Source organism: Podarcis filfolensis (assembly GCF_964270895.1).
Source record: "Podarcis filfolensis genome assembly, chromosome: 7".
Lineage (NCBI taxonomy): Eukaryota > Metazoa > Chordata > Lepidosauria > Squamata > Lacertidae > Podarcis > Podarcis filfolensis.
Genome location: NC_139603.1, coordinates 86,317,126 through 86,341,422, shown reverse-complemented (window position 1 = coordinate 86,341,422; position 24,297 = coordinate 86,317,126). Strand labels below are relative to the sequence as shown.

The window sequence follows — 24,297 nt, the reverse complement described above, 5'->3', positions numbered from 1 at the left end:
CTCCTCCTCCTCCTCCACCGCCCCACCTGCGGCTGTTCAAGTCAACCGCCAAGGCCACCACCACACGGAGAGAGAGGAGGGAGAGAGAAAAATGAGAATGGAACCTCGGCAGAGGCAAAAGTAAAAGCCGCCCCTCCCATCCCAGGCTAGGCTAGCAGGGTCAGCAAAGTTTTTGTGGCTTGGGCCAGTTCACAGTCCCACAGACGCTGCGGTGGGCTGGAATGTGTGTGCGTGCATACATGCACAAACATTGTTTCCGGCATTCCTTCCAGTGTGGAGGAGGCGTGCGCAGCTTCCTGCAGCCAATGGGAAGCCGGCCAGCATCGCAGAAGGCGGTTCTCGCTCTGCTCCGCGCCGGTTTAGAGTGGAGCCAACCAAGCAGAGGTCCCTGAGCAGGCGGCGGGGGTCCATGGGCCAGTTAAATGACCCCCATGGGCCACTTGTGGCCCATGAGCCTTAGGTTGGTGACCCCTGAATAGTCATGGCTGCCCGTGCGCAACACCGCCCACCGATATAGAGGTGAGCAGATTTACCATGTTCCTAAAGTTGTGTCTCCTGCATTTTCACATCCTCAAGAACACCTAGATCCTGGCCTGTCAGTTGCATTCTGCTTTGTTTCGTGTGCTTGAAAAGCAATAAAACCCCATGTCTCCTTGGACATGGTCTGTTTCAGCTGGGGCAAAGACCAGTTTATCCTCCTACTCCTAAAGATAAGTTGCCGTTGAATCAGTGAGAAGGAATAATGCAAGGACTAGGTATAATGTACAAGGAGAGATTATATAAAGGGATGCAAGTATAGCCTTGAGGACATTCCACCATGTTGTCGGTGGGGTGGGGGCTGAACCGCAATATCTTAAGTTGTGTGCTTCAACTTAATCGGATTCTGAGGGGGTGGAATTATTTAAGACAGCTGAAAATTGAGTACAGAGGGGCATATCAGATAGAGATTAGAGAAGTGAATATGTAAATGAAGAGGGGAGAGGTATGATAACTCTCCGAAGTTAATTATTTGGGAGATAACGGGATAATTCCCAAGGGCAGCTTTTGAGTCACTGGCGTCAGGAAGTGTTCCTCATACATAGACTGCGTATTGCAGAAAATCAAAAGGGTGGCCAAACGAAATCTGCATGGGTCAGAATCAGCTAGGGCTTGATCCAAGAGTCTTCTGCTGTATGTTATTCTGACCCCTCTGTTGAGCTGCTGGAGAAGAAGGGAAAGGAAAGATGAGATCTGGCATCATCACCGTGCACTGGCTGTTCTTGAACTGGTCTGGCTATAAATGCCTCTTTGCCAAGGTTGGGTCTTTAGGATTGTGCATTTCAGCAGTTGAACTAAATGATCCTCCAACTCGACAGTTCTGTGATTCTCTGATTCCATTATTATGGCATCTCTCTCTCTCTCTCTCTCTCTCTCTCTCTCTCTCTCTCTCTTGCTTGTCAGCCTGTCCATTGATTATCATAGAATTTCAGAGTCAGAAGGGACCACGAGGATCATCTAGTCCAGGGGTCAAAGAACCATTTTCAACCGTGGGCCAGTCCACCTTACCTCAGACCATGTGGTGGGCCAGACTATTTTTTTTGGGGGGGGATGAATGAATTCCTATGCCCCACAAATAACCCAGAGATTCATTTTAAATAAAAGCACACATTCTACTTGTCAGGTGTGCGTGCAGGAGCCAGGCCCTGTGACCAATAGGACTTTGCAGGACTGGGGCCTTCCTAAGTTTGTTCTGAAGAGGCAAGGTGCAGCCTCACAGGTGAGGCTGATTGGTAACTCACATCACCTGGTGGCAAGAGCTGGGAAGGGATATAAGGTCAGCATTTCCCTTCAGCTCTTTGCCACAGCAACACACTTCCTGCCTTGCTGCGTTTGGCTTCTTGCTTCCTGATCCTTGAACCTCGGCTTCTTGACTCCCTGCTTCTTGATCCTCGTACCCCTGACTTCGTGACTCCTTGCTTTCTGACCCTGGGACCCTTGGCTTCTGGTGCAAAACAAATGAGCCATGTCTAAAGGGATATATGAGAAAGTAGAAGCTGAGTTGGCAGTCTTAAATGTTGGGTAAGTTAAAATGGGCATAGGTGTTCAGTGACTTTGGCGGCTGAAGGATGATTACAACCTATGGGCGGCATTCAATAATGTGATAATTGACTGCATAATCCATTGAAATTAATGGACTCAAGTCAGCCATTATTGAAGTATACATTGCTTCATTGACAATGTGTCTTCTAATTGGCTATGGGGTAAACCAACTATAGGGCGCGGGGGAAACTCGCATAAGTAATATAAACAATAAAATAGTTTCAGCAAGGCATGAAAATAAACTTCTACAACCAAAATGTATACCAAAACAAACCAGTTGAAAGAGTTGAAACCACAATTGAAGCAGGAGGTCAGGTAACTGTGTCTAAACAAGCTTTGTCTCCAAGTGCCAATACTGATAGGGCCTAGGGGTGGATAAATCAGTTTCGGTTTCTCTCCATGTCTCATTTCTCATTCATAAGTTTTTTCTTCAAAAGTCAGCATCAGTCTGAAAAGTTTATTTTTAAAAAACTTTTCATGAAAAATCATCAACATTAGCATTTTAGAGCAAATTTCTCCAAATATAGAGAATTTTGAATGCAAATTCCTCTGATGAGCACATTTCCGCAAAGCAATTTCCCCTAATGTAACACATTTTATATCTTTATGCATTTCCCCAGTATACAGACTTTTGTTACAGATTGTTTGGCTGTACTTTGGTTCATACAGTGGTACCTCCGGTTGCGGATGGGATCCGTTCCAGAGCTCCGGTCGGATCCCGAGGTTTCCGCAACCAGAGGGACTGCTTCTGCAAATGCACGCAGTGCGATAGAGTGCTTCTGCGCATACTCACGCGGCGAAACACTTCGGGTTTGCCACTTTCACAACCCAAAGTTTACGTTACCCGAGGGTAATGTAAGCCGAGGTGCTACTGTTTATTGTTTTGAAGAATCTGAATTGTGTAGGTTCACATTGGGATCCTAACCAAATCAATAGCAGACAGTTATGATGAAGCACAGATTCCCCACCCCCAAACCTAAAGGCTAATTTTGCAACATTTCTACTTCCAGCAATAAGTAAAACAAACACATTGTGGGTCGATAGCCCTATAAATAAAGCCTGTGTCATATTTCTGGTTTTGATTCCTTTTGATTCACTGCCTAGCAGACTTATTCTCCACCCTGTATTTCTCCCATTAAATATATTAAATCTTCTGGGTGAGTCAGGTGCTTGCTAACTGCAAATCAAACTTTTTCTTTTGAAGCTGATACCACATTTTAAGTGAAATAATAATTGAACAGCAATTGATAATTCATGACAGTTTAAGACAGCAATAATTACTTCCATTTCCCAGAACTCTCCTAAAATGAAAATGAATTTATCTGTGCTATTTCCCCAGTTTTAAATGACCCTGGTAGGAAAAGGATAGGTGTGTGGGAAGACCTTCTTCAGAGCAAAATTACTTCTATCTATTCCCATACCTTGCCTTTCACTTTCGAATTTTGCCTGGTTCCTTTTTCTTCTGCTCTGTAGACTTATGGCCTTCCAGGTGCCATGGGACCCTCAGCCTATAAAATCTGAGGATTCTTGCAGAGCAGGTGAGGTCCCCGTGGACTGGAGGGGAGTGTCAGGAGTTCAGCCTACACTCGAGTCGGACCCTGGCAGAGACACATACTTGACTGGCATGTTCCCTCCCTCCTGGTTGATTGTTTGGGAGCTTCATAAGATTTCTTCAGCCCAAACATCACAGCGACCGATGCCAACCAACACCAGCACACTTAGAGATCCACAGAGTCTTCGCAGCTTTGCGTAACAGACCTCAGCAACTCAGCATTTTGGCTAATCTACTTTATTTACATATAAACACACATGGAGCACTGCAACATGGGTCCCTCTCTCTCTAGCATCAGACAGCAAAGAGAAAAAGAACAAAGGACAATAGTCCCACTTCACGGAACACAGGAACACAAACATCCTGTCTCCGTCACTTCCCATTCTGTGGAGTCAAAACATATCCCGTCATGTGAAAGACAAAAATCCCATGACTGCAATCATAGATCAGGAATTCTAACAGTGAGAAGATGGATCAAGCTTGCTTTCTGCTGCTCCAGAGGGTCGGACCCAAACCAGTGGATTCAAATTAAAGAAAGGAGATTCCGACTAAACATCAGTGATAACTTTCTGATGGCAAGAGTTGTTCATCAGTAGAATGGACTCAATCCCAGGGTGATGGACCCTCCCTCACTTGAGATATTAAAACATAGATTGGAGAGCCATCTGTCAAGAGTTCTTTAGCTGTGGTGCCTGCATTGCAGGGATTTGACCACCAGAGGTACCTTCCAATCATTCACTTATGTGATTCTATGATTTCAACTCTCAGTAGCCTAACTAGCATGGGATTCTGCGTCCCACCACCATCCAGAGGGCCTCAGGTTCTCACACGACCTCTAGAGGGAATTGTATGTTTGGGAGTTTGCATGGCTATTGTATGTGAGAGAGAAGCAGGCAGGAATGTTGTTGTGCATGCTAAAAACGACAGAGCGAGTGGGGAACAGAGTGAGGACCAGGAGCTGCAGAATTCTTCTGGCATGCAGAACCCCAAGCAAAGTCAGTGCAAAATGTTGGAAACCATTCAAGGAGCTGCTACAGCTCCAGGCTGCAGTGATACTCCCTCTTGACCTCTTGCACCATCTTCTTAGCTTCAGTCAGTCAAGAGACCTCGCATGGTGCCTCTTCCAGTATTCAGTGCAAACGATATTCAGTGACTTGTTTCCCCCTCTTTTTTAAAAGCAGGATTGTACAAGCCCACAATAAGCAGCCCTCTCCAACAGCCGCCGTCAATCAATGTGAGAGATGATCGCAGTGGCTTCTCCTGTATTAGTTTGCACTCTATTTAGCCTCCGGCATGCATTAGATGATTCTCAAGTTCAAAGGAAGCTCCTGTGATGTTCGGAAAATCGTTGCCTTGTTGTTGCCTTCCCCCTTGTCCTTCATCCGTTTGGTTGCGGGACTCTTTGTTCTCAGAAGCTGCTCAAGAGGGAAGGAAGTTTTTGCTTTGCTAGATAAATGCTGAAGCCAATTTAATTTATTTGGAGAGTGGCTTTGCATGTGTGATTTGGGCTGAGTGCCAGTGCTGGCAAAGAAAAAAAAAAGTTACTGAAAGACAGGGCTGGTTATTCTCCCTGTCCTGTTATGCATATGATTCTAACACAACCATTGTCCCACCCATTCTGCCTCTGACCCATCATGGGCATGCAGTCTTGGGGACATTGTGCTTGAGGGAATGTGCCACTCAGACTGAGAAAGCTCCCTGAAACCTGTGATAAATGTACTTTGCCCCATGGGGAATTTTTAAGAACCGCGTAGTAGAGAGGGTGAGCTAGGTATGGTTTGTTGGCATACAACCAAGGAAATGGGGGCAATTGGCAGGCCCCCAGCTGGCTCCAGCCCACCGGCCGGTGTGCGAATCTCCAGTCCTTGTTGCAGCATCTGCAACCCACAGCTTCAAAAGCTGGGGCACGCAACTCAGCAGAGATAACGCACAAACTGAAGTGGCAGGAGAGGTTGTGTAAGCATATTTACAAGCAGTTTATTCAGCATACATCAGGACAAAAGGAAAACATGTCTGATCTCCTTCGTGTCCAAAGCAAGACGGCATAAGCAAAAGCTCTACACAAACGGAAGTTCCCAGCAAGCTGTGCTGGAGTGTAAACAGACGTGTGACACCCAGTAGTCTCATGCCTGTCCCTTAAGGTGGAACGGAATACCCCAACATGGTTTTCCTATTAGTAAATTCCATTTAGTTAGACTAAATGTGGAGGATCAGGAGAGATAATAGCCGTGATGGCTATGTTCTACCTTCCCAGCCAGAGGCAGTAAAGTTTCTGAATTCCAGTTGCTAGAAACCACAAGAGAGGAGCAGGCTGTTGTGCTCGCATCCTGCTTGCAGATTTCACATGATTTTCTGGGTTTCCACTGCAAAATCAGGATGCTGGTCTAGATGGGCCATTGGTCTGATCTAGCAGGCTGTTTCTTTGCTCTTCTTCCCTGTCTTCAGACTAATCCTGTTTCTCGCCCATATGAAGGGTTACTGTTGGTGTTCTACTCATCCTGAAAGTGCACGGTCCTCGTGAAAACCCATGGGGCTGAATCCCAAGAGCTCGAGCGCTGCTTGAGACAAGACATTTACAAGACAGGCAATTCACTCCCGCAATTCTTTTCCATGAGAGATTGTCAGGCTTGACCAGGAGGAATAAATCAGTGAGCAGCAGAATAGCTACAAGGCTTCCTGGCTCCTTTCCATCTGCGGCTTCTGGTCCTGAGCTTGACACACAGGACGACAATAAGTGACGATGGTTAAGTGTTGTTTCACAACGTGGCCTCGCCTCTATTAGGGAGCGCTGGAGTATGTTGCCAAATTATTTCACATTGGCTTCGGAACAGCTCCGCTGAGCCGCAGACTCCTCATAAAGGCCAGCAAGCGATGTGAGGGAAGATGCTTTCAACAGAGAGAGAATGCATCTGGTGACACAGCTATATATCTTGATTTCTTACGAGTGTTAAGCCAAGGAGCAGATCTGATGGTCACCCCCAAGAGCCACTCTGGAAATAACAACAGCACTCAGAAAGACTCAACAAATGCTCTTACGACTGTAGTCTTTAAGGCCCACAAGACTCTTGTGTAATGCACCCTGTAGAATCTTGAAATTTACCATTTAGGATTGCATTGATAAAATAAGTCAGGGATGAGGAACACACACCTGGTGGCCATCCAGGCCTCAAAACTCTCCCCAGACCAAAACTCACCATTCCTGCTTTGTACCCTCCTTAAGAGCTTATTGCTGGCTGGGATGTATCCTTAAACTCTAATATTGCCTCTTCCTTGCCTAGAAGGAGGATAGAGAGGGCTGGGGGGGTGTTTATGGAAACTAGCCGCTTGTACACATAGTTGAAATTTGCATTCATTGATCTGCCTGTTAGGATATAGGTCCATTCCACCTTTAGAACAGATGTGTGGATTGTATGTCACATGTCTGTTTGCTTCCAGCACATTCTGCTGGGAACTTCCATTATATATAGCTTTTGCTATGCTGCTGTTTGCTAGTACACGAAGGGAAGCAGACATGTTTTTCCTTTGTTCCTGATGCCGAATAAACGCCTGTAAATATGCTTACATATGCCTCTGTCCGCCACTTCCATTGTGAAAAGTTATTCACTCTGCTGATTAGAGCGTGCTCAGTCTCTGAAGGCTTCTGAGGCTCGAGTCGCTGATAGATGCTGTTCCAAGAACCGGAGTTCACCCTGCTGCCGGCTGGTGGCTGGAGCCAGCTGGGGGCCTGCCAAATACCCCCGTCTCCCCGGACGCATCCCAACACTGCCAAGCTTTTCCTCCAACCCCAACCACCGACGGGGTGTGGACCTTAGAAGGAAGCATAAAAGGGAATGCAGCCCGCAAGCTGAAATATTAATCCCTTGTGTAAATATTCTGTCCCTTGCTTGCTGTCCCCCAAAAATGTTTCTCCAGTAGCGTACCACCATGCAACACTTTTGTACCTGCTTTGAGCATACACAAGGTAAAGGGACCCCTGACCATTAGGCCAGTCGTGTCCGACTCTGGGATTGCGGCACTCATCTCGCTTTACTGGCCGAGGGTCATGTGGCCAGCATGACTAAGCCGCTTCTGGCGAACCAGAGCAGTGCACAGAAACGCCGTTTACTTTCCTGCCAGAGCAGTACCTATTTATCTACTTGCACTTTGATGTGCTTTCGAACTGCTAGGTGGGCAGGAGCAGGGACCGAGCAACGGGAGCTCACCCCGTCACGGGGATTTGAACCGCTGACCTTCTGATGGGCAAGTCCTAGGCTCTGTGGTTTAACCCACAGTGCCACCCGCATCCCTGAGTGTACACAAAGGGCAGCCTAAATTGAGGGATTCATCCATCACTAGATGTAACAGGCACCACCTCTGAGCAATTAGCACCCACCTGCTGAATCTCAAGACTTGAGCCTCGGGTGATGTGGCGACGCTAGTACTGTGGCATAAAGAGATGCCTAAACTGGGAGAATAACAAACCCGCCATTTGGACGCCCCCTGTGAAATTTCTCTGTGTTAAAAGCACAAAAAAGGACTAAAACTCATGGGTGTTCTCTTTTTGTGGCAATGCGTGTTGCTCTGACATTTCTGACCCCTGCTTTATAGTCCACATTTCCATCATTGGTGTTTCATTTTCTATTTCGGAGCGGGGGAAAGGTGCTATATTTAGCTGTACCCATTACTCGCTGCAGGTGCCTTTGGAGCTACTGTTTGTCCACCCTGTGCAATTTGAACCAGCATGCCCTGTTTCAGCGACCTGATGAGATTTTAATCTCTGTGATCTTCAGAGTTCAATGTGTCCCGTTCACCCTTGTGACGTCGATAGTGGAACCAGAGGATGGCATTATATTGGTGGGCAATTAATTTACCTAGGGAGGCAGGTAGGAGACAGTGATCTGTAGAAGGCTCCGTCTATTGTGAGAAACAGCGTACTATTATTATTTTTTGTTTGGTTGGGTTTCCTGCTTTCAAATATGAATTACAAAGTCCCAGAGGCTTCTGCCATCTGGACTAATGAAGTGGGAAGCCTCCCGTGCTCGGCAAAAGGAAAGTGGGAAAGTGGTTTTGAGAGCCAAGCTGACGTTTCTGTCTGCTCTCAGGAGAAACACCTTCCTCTGCTGTTTGCTTTATGCGCAGATCATTTCCCACTTCTAGAGTTTATTAGTCATTCTGTTGGCGTCTTCTCCTTCCTTAAATATGCCTGTTTGTGTGCTGGAGAGGAAGATGGTGTGTGAAGACTACGTACCACCATCAAATGTAGCATTCAACCCACAGCTCCACGCACTTGTGGAAAAATGATTCAGGCTCTTGGCATCGTGTAGTGGGGAAATTATGGGCTGCACCGCTTCTGGACTGCACCACGTCAGACATGAGGTGGTCGTGTGAGGTCATACTTCTCAATGCTCTCAAGAATGTAGCAAACCATCAGGTCAGATCACTGTTCCATCTGCCTCAATGTTCTCTAAACTGACTGGCGGCAGCACTCTGGGAATTCAAGGTGTGGGCATTCCCAGTCCAATGTCGATATTCCAGGGATTAGGACCTTTGCTAACCTTCGTTAACAAGACAGAAGTACTGTTTCAGGGGACAGGGGGCAGGCAGGATTCCCTGGTCCTGAGGGGGCTAATTGTGCCTTTGAAGGACCAGATACGCAGCCTGGGAGTCATTTTGGACTCACAGCTGTCCATGGAGGTGCAGGTCAATTCTGTGTCCAGGGCTGCTGTCTACCAGCTCCATCTGGTGTCCTGACTGGAACCCTACTCCCTGTCTGCTCCCTGTCTTGCCAGAGTGGTGCATGCTCTAGTTATCTCATGCTTGGACTACTGCAATGTTCTCTACATGGGGCTACCTTGGAAGGTGACTCGGAAACTACAAGTAATCCAGAATGCATCCGCCAGACTGGTGAGTGGGAGCGGCTGCTAGGACTATATAACACCGGTGCTAAAGGACCTACACTGGCTCCTGGTATGTTTCTGAGCACAATTCAAAGTGTTGGTGCTGACTTTAAAAGCCCCAAATAAGAGGTTTTGTTTGTTTGTTTAATGTAGAGACAGGGCACATGTAGGTAGGGAGTATTAAAAAACAACAACCATCCATTTCTGGGGATTTAGTGCTCCTTTGTTGAATATGTGGCAGGGGCAGCTCTCTTAAGGTGAAACAGAAAGGTGCTGCTCTGCTAATAAGAATAAGAATAATACATTTATACCCCACCCATCTGGTTGGGTTTCCCCAGCCACTCTGGGTGGCTCCCAATAGAATATTAAAAACGCAATAAAACATCAAACATTTAAAACTTCCCTAAACAGGGCTGCCTTCAGATGTCTTCTAAAAGTCAGATAGTTGTTTATTTCCTTGACTTCTGATGGGAGGACATTCTACAGGGCAGGCGCCACTACCAAGAAGGTTCTCTGCCTGGTTCCCTATAACCTCACAGGAAGGAAAGCCCTTGGAACTGGACCTCAGTGTCTGAGTGGAACGATGGGGGTGGAGATGCTCCTTCAGGTAAAGTGGACCGAGGCTGTTTAGGGCTTGAAAGATCAGACCAACACTTTGAATTGTGCTCAGAAACGTACTGGGATCCAATGAGGTCCTTGCTGTCAAAGTTTTGCTTAGTGGAGTCACACAACTGGGACAGCTTCTAGTGAGATCTCTTGAGATCTCTCCAGAAGCCACTGTCAAGCAGAGGTGGGGCACCCATGGACCCCACAGAATTCTGCCACCCAAGGCCACTGCTTCATTCTGCCTCATGGGAGGGCCGGCTCTGATATGCGATTGCTTAATAGGTCAGTTGTAACCCAATACAAATCTTTTGGACTCTTTTTTATCATGATAGGAGCATGCGTTGGATCTCTTAATCTGTCTGGTCCTGTTGTAGCCAAAGAGCCAAGTAGTATGGGTGCGCTTTGGATCTGTTGTTGACATTAAGCTCTCTGGGGAAGGGGTTTCAAATTACACGAAAGGAGATTGCAGCTCAACATTAGGAAGAACTTCCTCCCCCAGGATTCTGCAGACCCTTTTGCAACTGTCAATATTGTTGTTGTTTAGTCGTTTAGTCACGTCCGACTCTTCATGACCCCATGGACCAGAGCACACCAGGCACTCCTGTCTTCCACTGCCTCCCGCAGTTTGGTCAAACTCATGCTGATAGCTTCGAGAACACCATCCCAACCATCTCGTCCTCTGTCGTCCCCTTCTCCTTGTGTCCTCCATCTTTCCCAACATCAGGGTCTTTTCCAGGGAGTCGAGTCTTCTCATGAGGTGGCCAAAGTCTTGGAGCCTCAGCTTCAGGATCTGTCCTTCCAGTGAGCACTCAGGGCTGATTTCCTTCAGAATGGAGAGGTTTGATCTTCTTGCAGTCCATGGGACTCTCAAGAGTCTCCTCCAGCACCATAATACAAAAGCATCAATTCTTCGGCGATCAGCCTTCTTTATGGTCCAGCTCTCACTAATATTAGCATAAATAATTAAAGGTTTATTGTGTTTAATGACAAAGAGAATGGATAATATTTGTGAGACATTATCCATAGCCTTTGTTCTGTTTTTTTTCCCTCCCTTCCTCCTCTCTTTTTCTTGGTTTTTGTTTCTTGGATTTGTTCAGTGGCTCAATCGTGTCTGTCTGTGTGTGTGTGTGTGTGTGTGTGTGTGTGTGTGTGTGCGCGCGCGCGCCTTCAGTAATTCACAATGACTCTTTCCGGCTTTATTACAAATTAATGAGATTCTTACTGCATTACATAATTAAGTACTGTGGTATTCACAGTCACATAATGAACTCTCTCCCCCAAAAGAGCATAGATCCACTTGGCACCTCTGATGAATTCATCACGGGAGACAGCTTAGCGTTCCAAGCAGCGGGGCTGCGATTACTCAGACGCCACAGGTTCTAATCCCAGAAGGAGCAAACTTGTAAATGAGCTGGGCACCGTGGAATTGAATATTCAAGGGAGCCGTTCTCGAGGGAGCATTGGATAACTGAGCTGGGAAGAGAGCACATCTGGGGGGGGAGTGTCTGCAAAGCCAGTTCATCAGGGACCAGGGTGGTCTAGTGAATCCCACTTAAAGCCATGACCCGAAGAAGGGTTGGACGTCACTTTGAGTGCATGCAAAGTGAGATGTGACATTCCAAATGCTCATGTAAGAACATAGGAACATATTCCGCTCATGAGTCCTCCAGAGCCTAGAGCACGCTGCTTCTTGCTCAGGTGGAACAACTCTTTGATATTTAAATGAAAATTGTTTTTCATAAGACCAGGAAAAAAATCTGATGTATTGTTGCTTAGTTTGCAGAAAATGCTGATTTTCTTTATTCTTTTCAGAGTGATATGCTGGATGTAAACCAGATCATCAAGGACCTGGCCTCTATGGTATATGAGCAGGGTGACACAATAGGTAGGTATCATTGTAGCATAATGCTGTTGGTTTGTTTCTTGTTTTGTGATGTTCCTTAAATCCAGGATTATTATTCTTCTTCGTTGGCGATCACTCATAGCCGAGTAAGATTGTCTTCCATAAATACAGTTTTAACAAAGAGTCCATAAGTGACTGTGGAGGCCAATTCTGGTCCCACACATCCTTCCACAGTGGGGACACAGGTTTCTGGGTGGGAGTTGATCACGATGTGGATTTGTCAAGCGTCCCTTCCTCTTAGCACATTTCTCCCTTGTGACATGAGTTCAAGTGTATTCAAAGCCCATGACACCTTTGGTAAAGGCTGTTCTCCAACTGGAGCGCTCTCAGGCCAGTGTTTCCCAGTTGCTGGTGCTTATACTATGTTTTTTTAGACTTGCCTTGAGAGAGTCTTTAAACCTCTTTTGACCACTGGCATTACACTTTCCATTTTTAAGTTCGCAATAGAATAGTTGCTTTGGAAGACAATAATCAGGCATCCATACAACATGACCAGTCCAATGAAGCTGATGTCGAAAAATCATTGCTTCAACACTGGTGATCTTTGCTTCTTCCAGTACACTGGTAGAAGAAGAAGAAGAAGAAGAAGAAGAAGAAGAAGAAGAAGAGAAGAGTTTGAATTTGATATCCCGCTTTATCACTACCCTAAGGAGTCTCAAAGCGGCTCACAATCTCCTTTCCTTTCCTCTCCCACAACAAACACTCTGTGAGGTGAGTGGGGCTGAGAGACTTCAGAGAAGTGTGACTGGCCCAAGGTCACCCAGCAGCTGCATGTGGAGGAGCAGGGAATCGAACCCAGTTGACCAGATTACGAGTCCACGGCTCTGAGTTCTCACAAGCAATCTGTGTCTGGACTATGCATCTCTAAACTGCATATTTGAGGTGGAAGCTCATATGTCTGAATGCCCTTCCTTCCTTACATGGGATGCTAGTTCACAACTTGCATGGGTTTGACAGCCTTATTCTCCACACATCTATCTGATTCCCTTTAAAGCCATCCCAAGTTGCTAGCCATCGTTGCACCTGGTGGGAAGCAAATTACATAGCTTAACTATGTAAGTAGGGAACGTGGCTCTATATATCAGATGCTGTTGGGATGCATCCGTGGAGACGGGGGCATTTGGCAGGCCCCCAGCTGGCTCCAGCCAATGGCCAGTGGCCGGGCGAACTCCAGTTCTCAGAACAGCATCAATCAGCGACTCGAGTCTTAGAAGCTGGGCACGCTCTAATCAGCTGAGTGAATGAATCTTCACAATGGAAAAGGCGGACAGAGGCAGATGTAAGCATATTTACAGGTGTTTATTCAGCATCAGGAACAAAGGAAAAACATGTCTGCTTCCCTTCGTGTCCAAGCAAACAGCAGCATAGCAAAAGCTATATACAACGGAAGTTCCCAGCAGACTGTGCTGGAAGTAAACAGACATGTGACATACAACAATCTGTTCTAAAGGTGGAATGGAACTATATTCTAACAGATGCCACACAACTGCAGGTTTGATGGGCTCTGTTTTCCCTACTGTTCACCTACAGTGGTTCACATTCTCTCTGAAGAATTGCAAAGTCTTTCCAATCTCCAGGGACCTGGGCTTACAATAGCATCCTTCTTTACCAGGGATTTCTCCCTGCAAGTTGTGAGGTACAGCCTATTGCAGATTCAAAGGGAGCCTAATGTGAAATGTCAGCTAAGAGGAAGAAGTCCCAAATCTCCTCCATGGGCATGAGAGGAAAGCAGACCAACGAGTGCCTTCGCATTAACTGAGAAAATCTTACCAGCCCAACTGAGGCGTTTAGACAAATATTTGCCTTCAGATAATGAAATGTGCTTCAGGATGTAAAATGTTCTTTGCGCGAAGGAGCCAGAGATTCCCCAGAAGTACTCAAGTGGAGAGGAGTTTCCTAGTGCTCAGCTAAGAGAGACTAGCATGTACCAGGAGCAGAAAGGCAGAAATAAGAACATAGGGAGATCCAGGCTGGATCAGAGTAAAGGTCCCCCTCCTCCAGGGGCAGGGAATGGAGTTATGGTACCCCCAAGCCAAGAAGAGAAGTAACTATACAAGCTTTGGAAGCCCTGTATAGGGAACTTTTTAAATGTTTAATATTTTAATAATGGTTTAATATATGTTGGAAGCTGCCCAGAATGGCTGGGGGCAACCTAGTCGGGTGGGCAAGGTATAAATAATAAAATTATTATTATTACTATGGAATAAGGTAAAGGTAAAGGACCCCTGATAGTTGCACAGATATCACGTTGGTAATAGGAATGATAAAAGGTAAAGTAAAGGTAAAGGACGCCTGACAGTTAAGTCCAGTCGCGAACGACTCTGAGGTTGCAGCGCTCATCTCGCTTTACTGGGCGAGGGAGCCGACGTTTGTCCGCAGACAGTTTTTCTGGGTCATGTGGCCAGCATGACAAACTGCTTCTGGCAAAACCAGAGCAGCACATGAAAATGCCATTTACCTTCCCGCCGGAGCAGTACCTATTTATCTACTTGCACTTTGACGTGCTCTTGAACTGCTGGGTTGGCAGGAGCTGGGACAGAGCAACGGGAGTTCACCCCGTCGCGGGGATTCGAACCGCCAACCTTGTGATCGGCAAACCCTAGGCTCAGTGCCACCCGCGTCCCTTTACTATGGGATAGGACGTCCCTATTTTCGTCAGATAAATGTTGGAGGGTGTGCAGGGGCCACTAACCCTTTTAGCCCTGTGAGCACATTGGGATTTTTGAGAGAGAGGGATAGAGGACACTATACAATCTTGCAGTGCAGACACACCCTGATTGCTTGGGAAAGCAAAATGTTGGTTCTGGCAGAATTAATCTGAACCTTGAAACCTCAACGAGCTGAAGGAGGAACTTCCTCTCTTAGCTCTGCGTAAAGATGCCAGGCACACCCTAATTTGGGGGATGCACAGAGAATGCATTTTCCCAGTGCTCCACTACCTGAACTATTGAGGGTGGCAGAACTACCAAGAGGGCAATCTTAACACCATCCATCACATAGACTCGCAGAATTATAGAGTTAGAAGGTACTCTGAGGGTCCTCCAGGCCAGCCCCCTGCAATGCAGGAATATACAAATGCCTCTTACGGGGATTGAACCTGCAACCTTGGCATTATCAGCACTCTCCCCAACTGAGCTATCCTGTCATGGTGCCCTGTTTTCTTTCTGCTGCAGCTTGTCTTCTGCCAAAAACCACATTATTCACCTTGCTGTCCACTGGGGCAGAACTAAGCAACTTATGCAATTTACGTAATTAATGCTGTGCATAGCCCTAGGATCATTATATTACTCATTACGCAATGCAAATAGGAGGGAGACGGGGACCGTAACCAACTGCATATCATTGACGGATTGAAAGCAACAGCAAATACCAATTGCGCTTGTTGGAATGATTTCTGTAAGTGGACCCTCTCAATTTCCTCTTCTGTTTCTGCTTTTGTCAGAATTCTCTGACAATCCTAGACATTTGCTGCCATTTCGCGGCAAAGCATCACATACTTTTGTCTCCCTACAGTTCAGCCCTCAATCATGCTTCATGCATAATGTGAGCTGCCGAAAGTGTCAAAATTGGTTGCTTGGCATCTGTCTGTCTCGGGAGACCATGAAGAAGGAACGTGCTTTTGGGAGTGGGGGGGGGGGGGAAATATCCAAAGCTGGGAACCACATCCAGGAATAGAAATCCCACAAGTTTATTTTCCTGTATGGATACTGTCCGTGTCGCAGACCCACTGGGAGACCCGCAGCCCTCGCCCGCCATCCTTGCTCAGAGTTGATGGGTGCCCTCCTTGATGGATGTGGCGAGAGATTGAGGAGACATCAACAACCCGTGTGTCTGTCTTCTTCCTTGGCAGTCCTTTTTTGCACAGAATTAAGCTTCTCGGTTTTTTCCCGGGCTCCGGGAGACATATCAGATGTGAGAGCCTCAAGCTACATGATAGCATGCATCAGTTACTTCTCATGACCCTTGTCACAGTGTCCCTTACGGCGAGATTTATTTTCTGAGGAGTTTCCCATGCAGCGAAAGGGGTCCCACTCCTGACTCGCTGGCGGTGGTGGTGTCACCATTGGAAAATATCCAAGCAAAGCAGAACGGCTTCTGTCTGATAATGTAGCATTCCAAATTATCCCACCCAGCCCCATGGGCCACTGCTGTGGCTGTTTCTTTCTGAGCTGATGTGGGCTCTTGTCTTCTGCAGAGGAGAGGTGAATTGGCCCAATCTGGTGGTTCTTTTAGTGCCAAACAGAGGATTTTTTGTTTTTAAAGAAAGCCCCTAGGTGAGAGATGGAGGTGTTGCTTTGAGCAAGAGACGCTCTTCGCATCCAGCTTTGATTTGTAATTAACTCCCTGGGCCAAAGAATTTGTGGCAGCTTTAAGAGTCATTTCTCTCCTGATTGATGGGTACATTTTATGCTGCTGGTGACACTATCCTGTATTTTTTTTTAAAAAAAATATCTCTGTGTTTATTGTTTATTTATTTTGCAGAGGGGGGGATTTTAAAGCAGAATTCCTCTTTTCCTGTAATGCCTCTCTTTTGTTTTAATTTGTTGTCATTTGCATCTGTAATTGCTTGTTGGTCCTATATTTTGTCAACCACTTTGAGTGTGACTTGGGTTATGTATAAATTAAATTAAATTTCGGGATTTGCTCGCTACTCCATACCATGTAATTACTTTCTATTATCTTAATTTACAGATAGCATTGAAGCCAACATCGAGACTGCCTCCTCAAATGTACAATCTGCCAATGAGCAGTTGGCCAAGGCCAGCCAACACCAAGTAAGTTTGTGTGTGTGTTTTAAGGAACAGAAAAATATCCTGATTAGATCCATGCTATTTAAAATGATTTGGGCAAATTGAACCTGGCTCTGTACCAGTAACTCTCTTACCGTGTTTGGAAGTGACTTGGAGAGTGTTCCTAAAATGAGAGCTTAACCTCTCTCTCTCTCTCTTTTCCCCCTCCCAAGATTTAAATGACTTTTTTTCCTCTGCTGGCAGCTTGCATTAAAGACATCATTTTGAGACCTGCATATTAAGCAGACTTTTCCCAACAGAAAACGAAGCAATTAGCAACTGTTGTTCTTTGAAAAATGGTGTTAAAATGCATCCTTTACGCCTGTTGTGTTCTCCCTTCTTGGAGTATCTTAACTAGACAGCTGATTGAAAAGATTGTGTCGCTGGCAGATGTGGTCCCGTGGGGAAATGGGATTAAGCCGCAGTCTTTTAAAGCTTCTACCAAAGGTCCTTTGCACTGTGGCAAGAATGAAATAGGCACATGCAAACTGCTAGATGTGTTCGAGAATAGGCAGAGTTGTTGATGGACACTGGAAAAATGTGTGTGGATACACCCATACTACGAAACAGGGCCTAGAACAGGGGTCAGCAAACATGTTCAGCAGGGGGCCAGTCCACTGTCCCTCAGACCTTGTGGGGGGCTGGAGTATATTTTGGAGGGGAAAAAAATGATGCAAGAGCACCACGAGCCCCTGTGGCTGCTTACCTGTGTCTTGCGAGCAGCAGGGGATGGCGGTGGTGGTGGCGGCAGAGGGACGATGAGCGGTGCGCGAAAGGGCTCCAGAGAGGGGCTGCTTAAAATGGCAGCCGCTCGAGCACTGCTGCTGCTGCTGGCACCAACAAGGCCCAGCTCCCTTCCTCCTCTAGACAGGGCAGGGAGAAGCCAGGAGGAGGGAGGGAGGGAGGAGGACGCGCCACCAAGGGAGGGAGAGGGAAAGAACTCACGAGCTGGCGATCCACACAGTGATTCCCGGACCATCCGCGGGCTAGATCCAGAAGGCAATTGGGCCTGATCCGGCCCACGGGCCTTAATTTGCCTACCCATGGCCTAGAACATGTGAGAGATCCCAGGTTTCGCCTGAGACTGACAGGTGAGATGTTCGGCTTGGCCGTGGGGTCCTCATGACCATGTTGTTACTCTGTTGTGGCAAAAATACTCTCTATCTCTGCCATCTCACCATCTGAGCAAAGGTTGGGGCTGTTCCTTGATGAGCAGCTTTTGTTTACTGGTAGGATAAGAAAATAAGGAGCCAAGGGCAAAGCAGAAGACACCTGATGCCTCTTCTGTCCCCAGAAACCCACCAGAAGCAGGTGGACTCCAGAAATAGCTAGCATGCAGCTCCTTCGACTGCCACGGACTGTGCTGAGGCCCATAGAGGAGAGTTTCCAAGCCGCTTTCATATCTGGCACACATAAACGTTCCCAGGGACTCAATGGCTAGACACCAGGGCTCCTTTAACAGGTGGCTGACCTTGCTGTCCTGCCAAGGGCTGCCCGTGACTAAGCAATAGATAGGAAATTGGCCATCCTTCTCAGCAGATGTCTGAATGCAATACAAGAGATGTGACTGACTAATGAAGGGATTCCAGACATGCTAATGATGGTCTAGGCCATGGGTTTGCAAACTAAGGCCCCGGGGCCAGAACTGGCCCAATTTCCTTCTGGATCCGGCCTGCAGACGGTCCGGGAATTGCCGCGTGGATCAGTGTGGGAACTCTGATCGTTCAGGCTCTGCCATTTCCCCCCCCCCCCCACACACACACCGCGGCAGTGCCTCCTCCCTCCCTCCTCCTGGCTCCCCCCCCCCCCCGCCTAGAGGAGGAAGGGAGCTGGGTTTTGTTGAACCACAGTTGGCTGAGTGCCATTTTAAGCAACCCATCTCCGGAGCCAGCCCTTTTGTGCTGCTCATCGTCCCCCCGCTATCGCTGCCGCTACCAGCCCCTGGCACTCACAAGGCACAGGTAGGCAGCCACCGGGGCTTGTCCGGTCCTGTGGAGAAGGGTGGTGAGAGTCGGGGGGATTTTTTCCTTTCAAAATATAGTCCGGCCCCCCACAAGGTCTGAGGGGCAGTTTGCTGACCCCTGACTCTAGGCACCAAGTGGAGCCATTGCTGTGCACTACAAACTCCTCAAAATACAAAGGTCTTTGCATTTCCATTACAGTGTAAGAGCAAATGCATGTTAGAAAGCATCTTCTCTATAAATGAGCACCTTTTGGTCCTCCGTGCGTTGAGACCTGTGAGTATCGTGCTGATTCCTGAATATGCTCCCACCCCATGGATGCTTAGAGAAGCAAGACTTCTTCTGACTAACTGGATCCCTCACACTTCTCCTCATCTTCATGTGTCTCGCCTGCACCTGTGGCTTCCTTTCAGGGTTTAGCCAGCTCCCTTGCAGGAAATGTAATCCCAAAAGGGATGCTCCCAGGGAAAGCAGAATGGAAATTCTGCTAGATACCATGGACATGCTAACAGTTCTTCGCTAGTCTCAGGCTCCCATCTAAAATATGGCAAGGATCATTTTGTTGTGCAAGGATCGCAATGAATCGGTTTCTGCTGACATATTTGGGTTTTATATGTAGTATAAACACATTTTATAAAATTGTCGTATTTTCCCGTGTGTAAGATGAGGGTTTTTTTTATTAAAATATTTTGACATTTGGGGCTCATCTTATACACGGGTAGTGCATTGGGGGGACGTGTTATATGTTGCTTCCGGGAGCCAGAAAGCGCCCATGGCTATTGGGCGTGTTATTGGGGGCTGCGTCAAGGGCTGGACTTGATTGGCTGTCGCTGTGGCAATCAGGCGGGCGTTTGGGGACAGTGGATTGGAGGCGTTTGCAATACGTGCGAGTGGCAGTGTAGGTCTGGTGGGTGAGAAATTTCCAGCAATCCCCCCCCAAAAAAATAGCTCAACAACTCTGGGCAATTCCCCCATTTTCTAAATTTGGAGTCCCCCAAAATAGGGACTTATACATGGGGGCGTGTTATACACAGAAAAATACGGTACCTTATTCTATGTAAATGGCTTAGGAATTTTGCATGTTAAGCAGTATATAAATATTATTGAGGATTGTTATGGTCATAGAATCATAGAATTTTGGAAGGGACCCCCGTGGGTCATCTAGTCCAACCCCCTGCCATGCAGCAATCTCAGCAAAAGCATCCATGGCAGATGGCCATCTAAACTCCACTTAAAAACCTCCAAGGAAGGGCAGTCCGCCGCCTCTCGTAGGAGTCTGTTCCACTGCCAAAATGATGGTGATCATTGTTTTTGAACATTTCCAGTTGCTATAAAATACCAGGCATGTTTTGGAGCACCACAGACCTGGATAGCTGGGCAACCAGGGACAGCCCTAATTATGGAAGAAGTGGAGATTCTAATTCACTTTAATGAAATACAAGCCACTTCGGGCTTCCCTTGCGTTGTTAACAACAGGATAGGCAAACCGCAACATTGTTTGTGCGATCGGCGTGTGATGCAATTAAGCCATATTGTTTTAATTTCCATTTAGGAACGGATAGGAGCAGGTGGCCCTAATAAAACCTGCACTTTCAATGGTCTCTCCCCCCTCCCCCCCCTTCCTGGTCTGCTGCATTGGCTGAATACGAAAGCTTGCCTGTGATTACAGGTATGAGAGTACTGTCGGTTTGCAAGGCAGCGTTTGTGCACCTGCTGTTTTTATGCTTACCTTAATGCAAGCTTTTCCCCGCTCCCTCCCCGAAGCAGCTGCTTCCCTGAGAACGGGAAGGGGAGTTGCTAAATGAAGTGAACGAATGTGGCAACTTCACCTTTTAGCTAGGTCTGAGCCTTTTGTGCTTCCATTCAGAGCCCTCGTTTTATTTTTTTATTTATTGCTTTAAATCTGTCCCGCCCTCCCTCAAATAAGTGCATCTGCAATGAAACATTTATAGGGCCAGGTTCATTCGAGGCTTTGGGATGCTTCTAAACTTGGAGGTGCAATCTTCCAAGGGACACGGCAGAGACATCCGAGCAGCTGTGTATTCCGCTGTGATGTGACAAAGCGCAGGTGTTTCTTTGGAGCTCTAATTTGAATCGTTTCCAGATTATGGCAGCAAGCGTTGAGCGAACCAGGTGTGCTTCGTGAACGCACCCTAAAAAGGATCCCTTATGGAACTCATTCACACAGGAGACAGTCGTGTCCACCAAGCTGGATGACATTAAAAGAGGATTAGCCACATTCGTGGAGAAGAGGACTATCAATGGCTACAAGCTATGCAGATGGAGGCATCAATGCTTCTGAATACCAGTTGCTGGAAATGACAAGAGGAGAGAGCTTCTCTTGTGCTCAGATCACGCTTGTGGGTTTCCCACAAGCCGCTGAGAAAAGAAGATTCTGAACTCAATGGTCCATTGACCTGATCCAGTAGGATCTTGAGGTCTTAAGTTGACCTTCTAGTTGAAAAGGCTTTTGACTCACTTGGATGAACCAAGGAAGCCAGAACTCCATTGTGTGCACCACAACCTCTGAGCAGTGAGGGAGACTGATGGGTTCCAGCACTTACCCAGGACTCAGTTTCCTTGGAATGAAGGTCAATAGTAGTGGTGGTATCTTTAGGATGTTTACACATCTATACAACCTGAGTGGGGGGTGAAGGGACTCACAGCATTAACACTCCCAACAGATCCTGTTTCCTCTTTATGTTTCCAGGGAAGCCCCATACTCAGCTTCTGGGTCCAGCCCAGAGCAATACAATGAGTCTCCAGCTTCCAGCATTGGTCATAACTCACACATAAATGACTTGGCATCCAGCCCAATGAGAGGCCCATTGTTGATCAACGTCTTTCTAAATGACTTGGATGAAGGAATTGAGGGGATGCTCATCAAATTGGCAGATGACACCAAACTGGGAGGAATAGTTAATGCCTCAGAAGACAGAATCAGAATTCCAAATAACCTTAGCAGATTGGAGACCTGGGTGCAAACCAACAACATGAATTTCAATAGGGACAAATGTCAGGTTCTGCACATAGGCAGGAAGAACCAGATGCACATATATAAAGTGGGGGACACCTGGCTTACCAGCAGTACATGTAAAAAGGACTTAGGGGTCTTGGTGGACCACAAGCTTAACATGAATCAATGGTGTGATGCAACGGGGGGGGGGGGGAGAGAATACTGTTCTAGGCTGCATCAACAGAAGTATAGTGTCCAGATCAAAGGAAGTAATTCTGCCTTGGTTAGAACACACTTGGTATACTGCGTCCAATTCTGGGCACCACGATTTAAGAAGGATGTTGACAAGCTGGAATGAAGGCAACCAAGATGATCAAGGGTCCATGATTATATGCAATAACTGCTGCCTTCTTAGAGTGTACCATCACTTTGTTCATAGAATCATAGAATGTTAGAGTTAGAAGGCACACCAAGGGCAGAAATCTCAACTAAAGCATCCATGGCAGATGGTTGCTGCTATGGTCACATAGTTCACTCTTTGAGATACTGGTGACAACACTTCAATGGCCAGCTAAGGCCATTCACCTTTCAAACATACTAGTCAGGCTGGTTCCGCAGCTTTTTCTTTTAGATTCTCAACCTGGTTTCTACTGGCACCGATGCGAAAGGAGGTTGAGTCACAAAGGAGTCACGGAGCCCTTTGTTGGTGACTGTGTCTTGACCTCTATTGGACTCTGGGCTCACGCTATGAGGCACTCAGATGGGCGACATGTTCCTTAAAGGACTGCAGAGTCGAAGCAAGCAAAAATTCGCTAAGCATCAGAGGAGCAGTACCAAAGGAGCCTGCATAACCTGGAGGCAGTAAATGCCCAAAGATTCCAAAAACCAAGTGTCACAGCTGTGGAGCCCAGGGCAGTACCATTTTGGACTGTCAGCTTGTCAGATCACATCAACTAAAACTCCATCGGGCACAGTCGACCTCCAGCTTCAGGGAAATCCAAGGGCTCTCTGGGACTAAATGCTTTGCAAACTGGGGGGTCCCACACCCTGCACTGCCTCTGGTTTGGAATATAGACTTGCAGATTTCCTCCTCTTCTAAATCAACTAAATTGATGTAGTCTCATACCCAGCAAACGTCCCAATGTTCAACTTTCAACAAACTACACTTCCCAGGATTATCTGGGGGAAGCCAAATGCTTTCAGTTTTTGGCATATATCTAACCTAAATGCACAAGACTGCAGCCTGAGCATTTGAAACAGCTCCAGCTTTCTTGAATATCTGTCCAATTGTTGTGGTTGTTTAGTCGTTTAGTCGTGTCCTACTCTTCGTGACCCAATTGACCAGAGCACGCCAGGCACTCCTGTCTTCCACTGCCTCCTGTAGTTTGGTCAAACTCACGTTGGTAGCTTCGAGAACACTGTCCAACCATCTCGCCCTTTCATCCACTTCTCCTTGTCCCCTCAATCTTTCCCAACACCAGGGTCTTTTCCAGGGAGTCTTCTCTTCTCATGAGGTGGCCAAAGTCTTGGAGCCTCAGCTTCAGAATCTGTCCTTCCAGTGAGCACTCAGGGCTGATTTCCTTCAGAATGGATAGGTTTGATCTTCTTGCAGTCCATGGGACTCTCAAGAGTCTCCTCCAGCACCATAATTCAAAAGCATCCATTCTTCGGCGATCAGCCTTCTTTATGGTCCAGCTCTCACTTCCATACATCCCTACTGGGAAAACCATAGCTTTAACTATACAGACCTTTGTCGGCAAGGTGATGTCTCTGCTTTTTAAGATGCTGTCTAGGTTTCTCATTGCTTTTCTCCCAAGGAGCAGGCGTCTTTTAATTTCGTGACTGCTGTCACCATTTGCAGTGATCATGGAGCCCAAGAAAGTAAAATCTCTTACTGCCTCCATTTCTTCCCCTTCTATTTGCCAGGAAGTGCAATTACTACATATCTATAATTCATAAATAAAGGATATTCCAGTGTGGCCAATAGGAGAGTGAGGATAATTAATAAAGCTGGGCTGAAAGTCCTCCTTTGAGAACGTTTGACTCAGAAGACCAATCCAAGAGCTCAGGTTTATTGCTATGACTGAAGATACTTGGAGTTGAACCTACCCTTCTGCTACCCTTCTCTTCTTTGAATCAGAGCATCATAGAATTGTAAAGTTTGAAGGGACCCTGAGGGTCATCCAGTCCAACCCCCTGCCATGCAGGAATATTGGCTAAAGCATCCATGACAAATGGCCATCCAGCCTCTGCTTTAAAAACCTCCAAGGAGAAAGTCCACAACCTTCCAAGGTAGACCGTTCCACTATGGAACAGCTCTTCCTAAGTTCTTCCTAAGTCAGAATCTGTTTTCTTGTGATTTGAATCCATTGGTTCAGGTCCTACCCTTCAGAGCAGGAGAAAACAAGCTTGCTCCATCTTCCATGGGACAGCCCTTCAGATATTTTAAGATGGCTATTTTATTTCCTTTCAGTCTCCTCTTATCCAGGCTAAAAATACCCAACTATCTCCACCGTTCCTAGCAATGCTTGGTTTCTAGACCCTTTATCTTCTTGGTCACCTTCCTCTACACAT

At 46.8% G+C, this 24,297-nt stretch overlaps 1 protein-coding gene across 1 annotated transcript in view; it reads left to right on the top strand.

Annotated features, from left to right (window-relative positions):
- The window catches only part of TSNARE1 (t-SNARE domain containing 1), a 339,199-nt gene that overhangs the window by 236,843 nt on the left and 78,059 nt on the right, over positions 1-24,297 (top strand). Inside the window, exons 9-10 of the mRNA XM_083622303.1 lie at positions 11,926-11,998; positions 16,709-16,791. Of these exons, the coding sequence (XP_083478429.1) occupies positions 11,926-11,998; positions 16,709-16,791 (156 nt within the window). The remainder of the gene's footprint in view (positions 1-11,925; positions 11,999-16,708; positions 16,792-24,297) is intronic.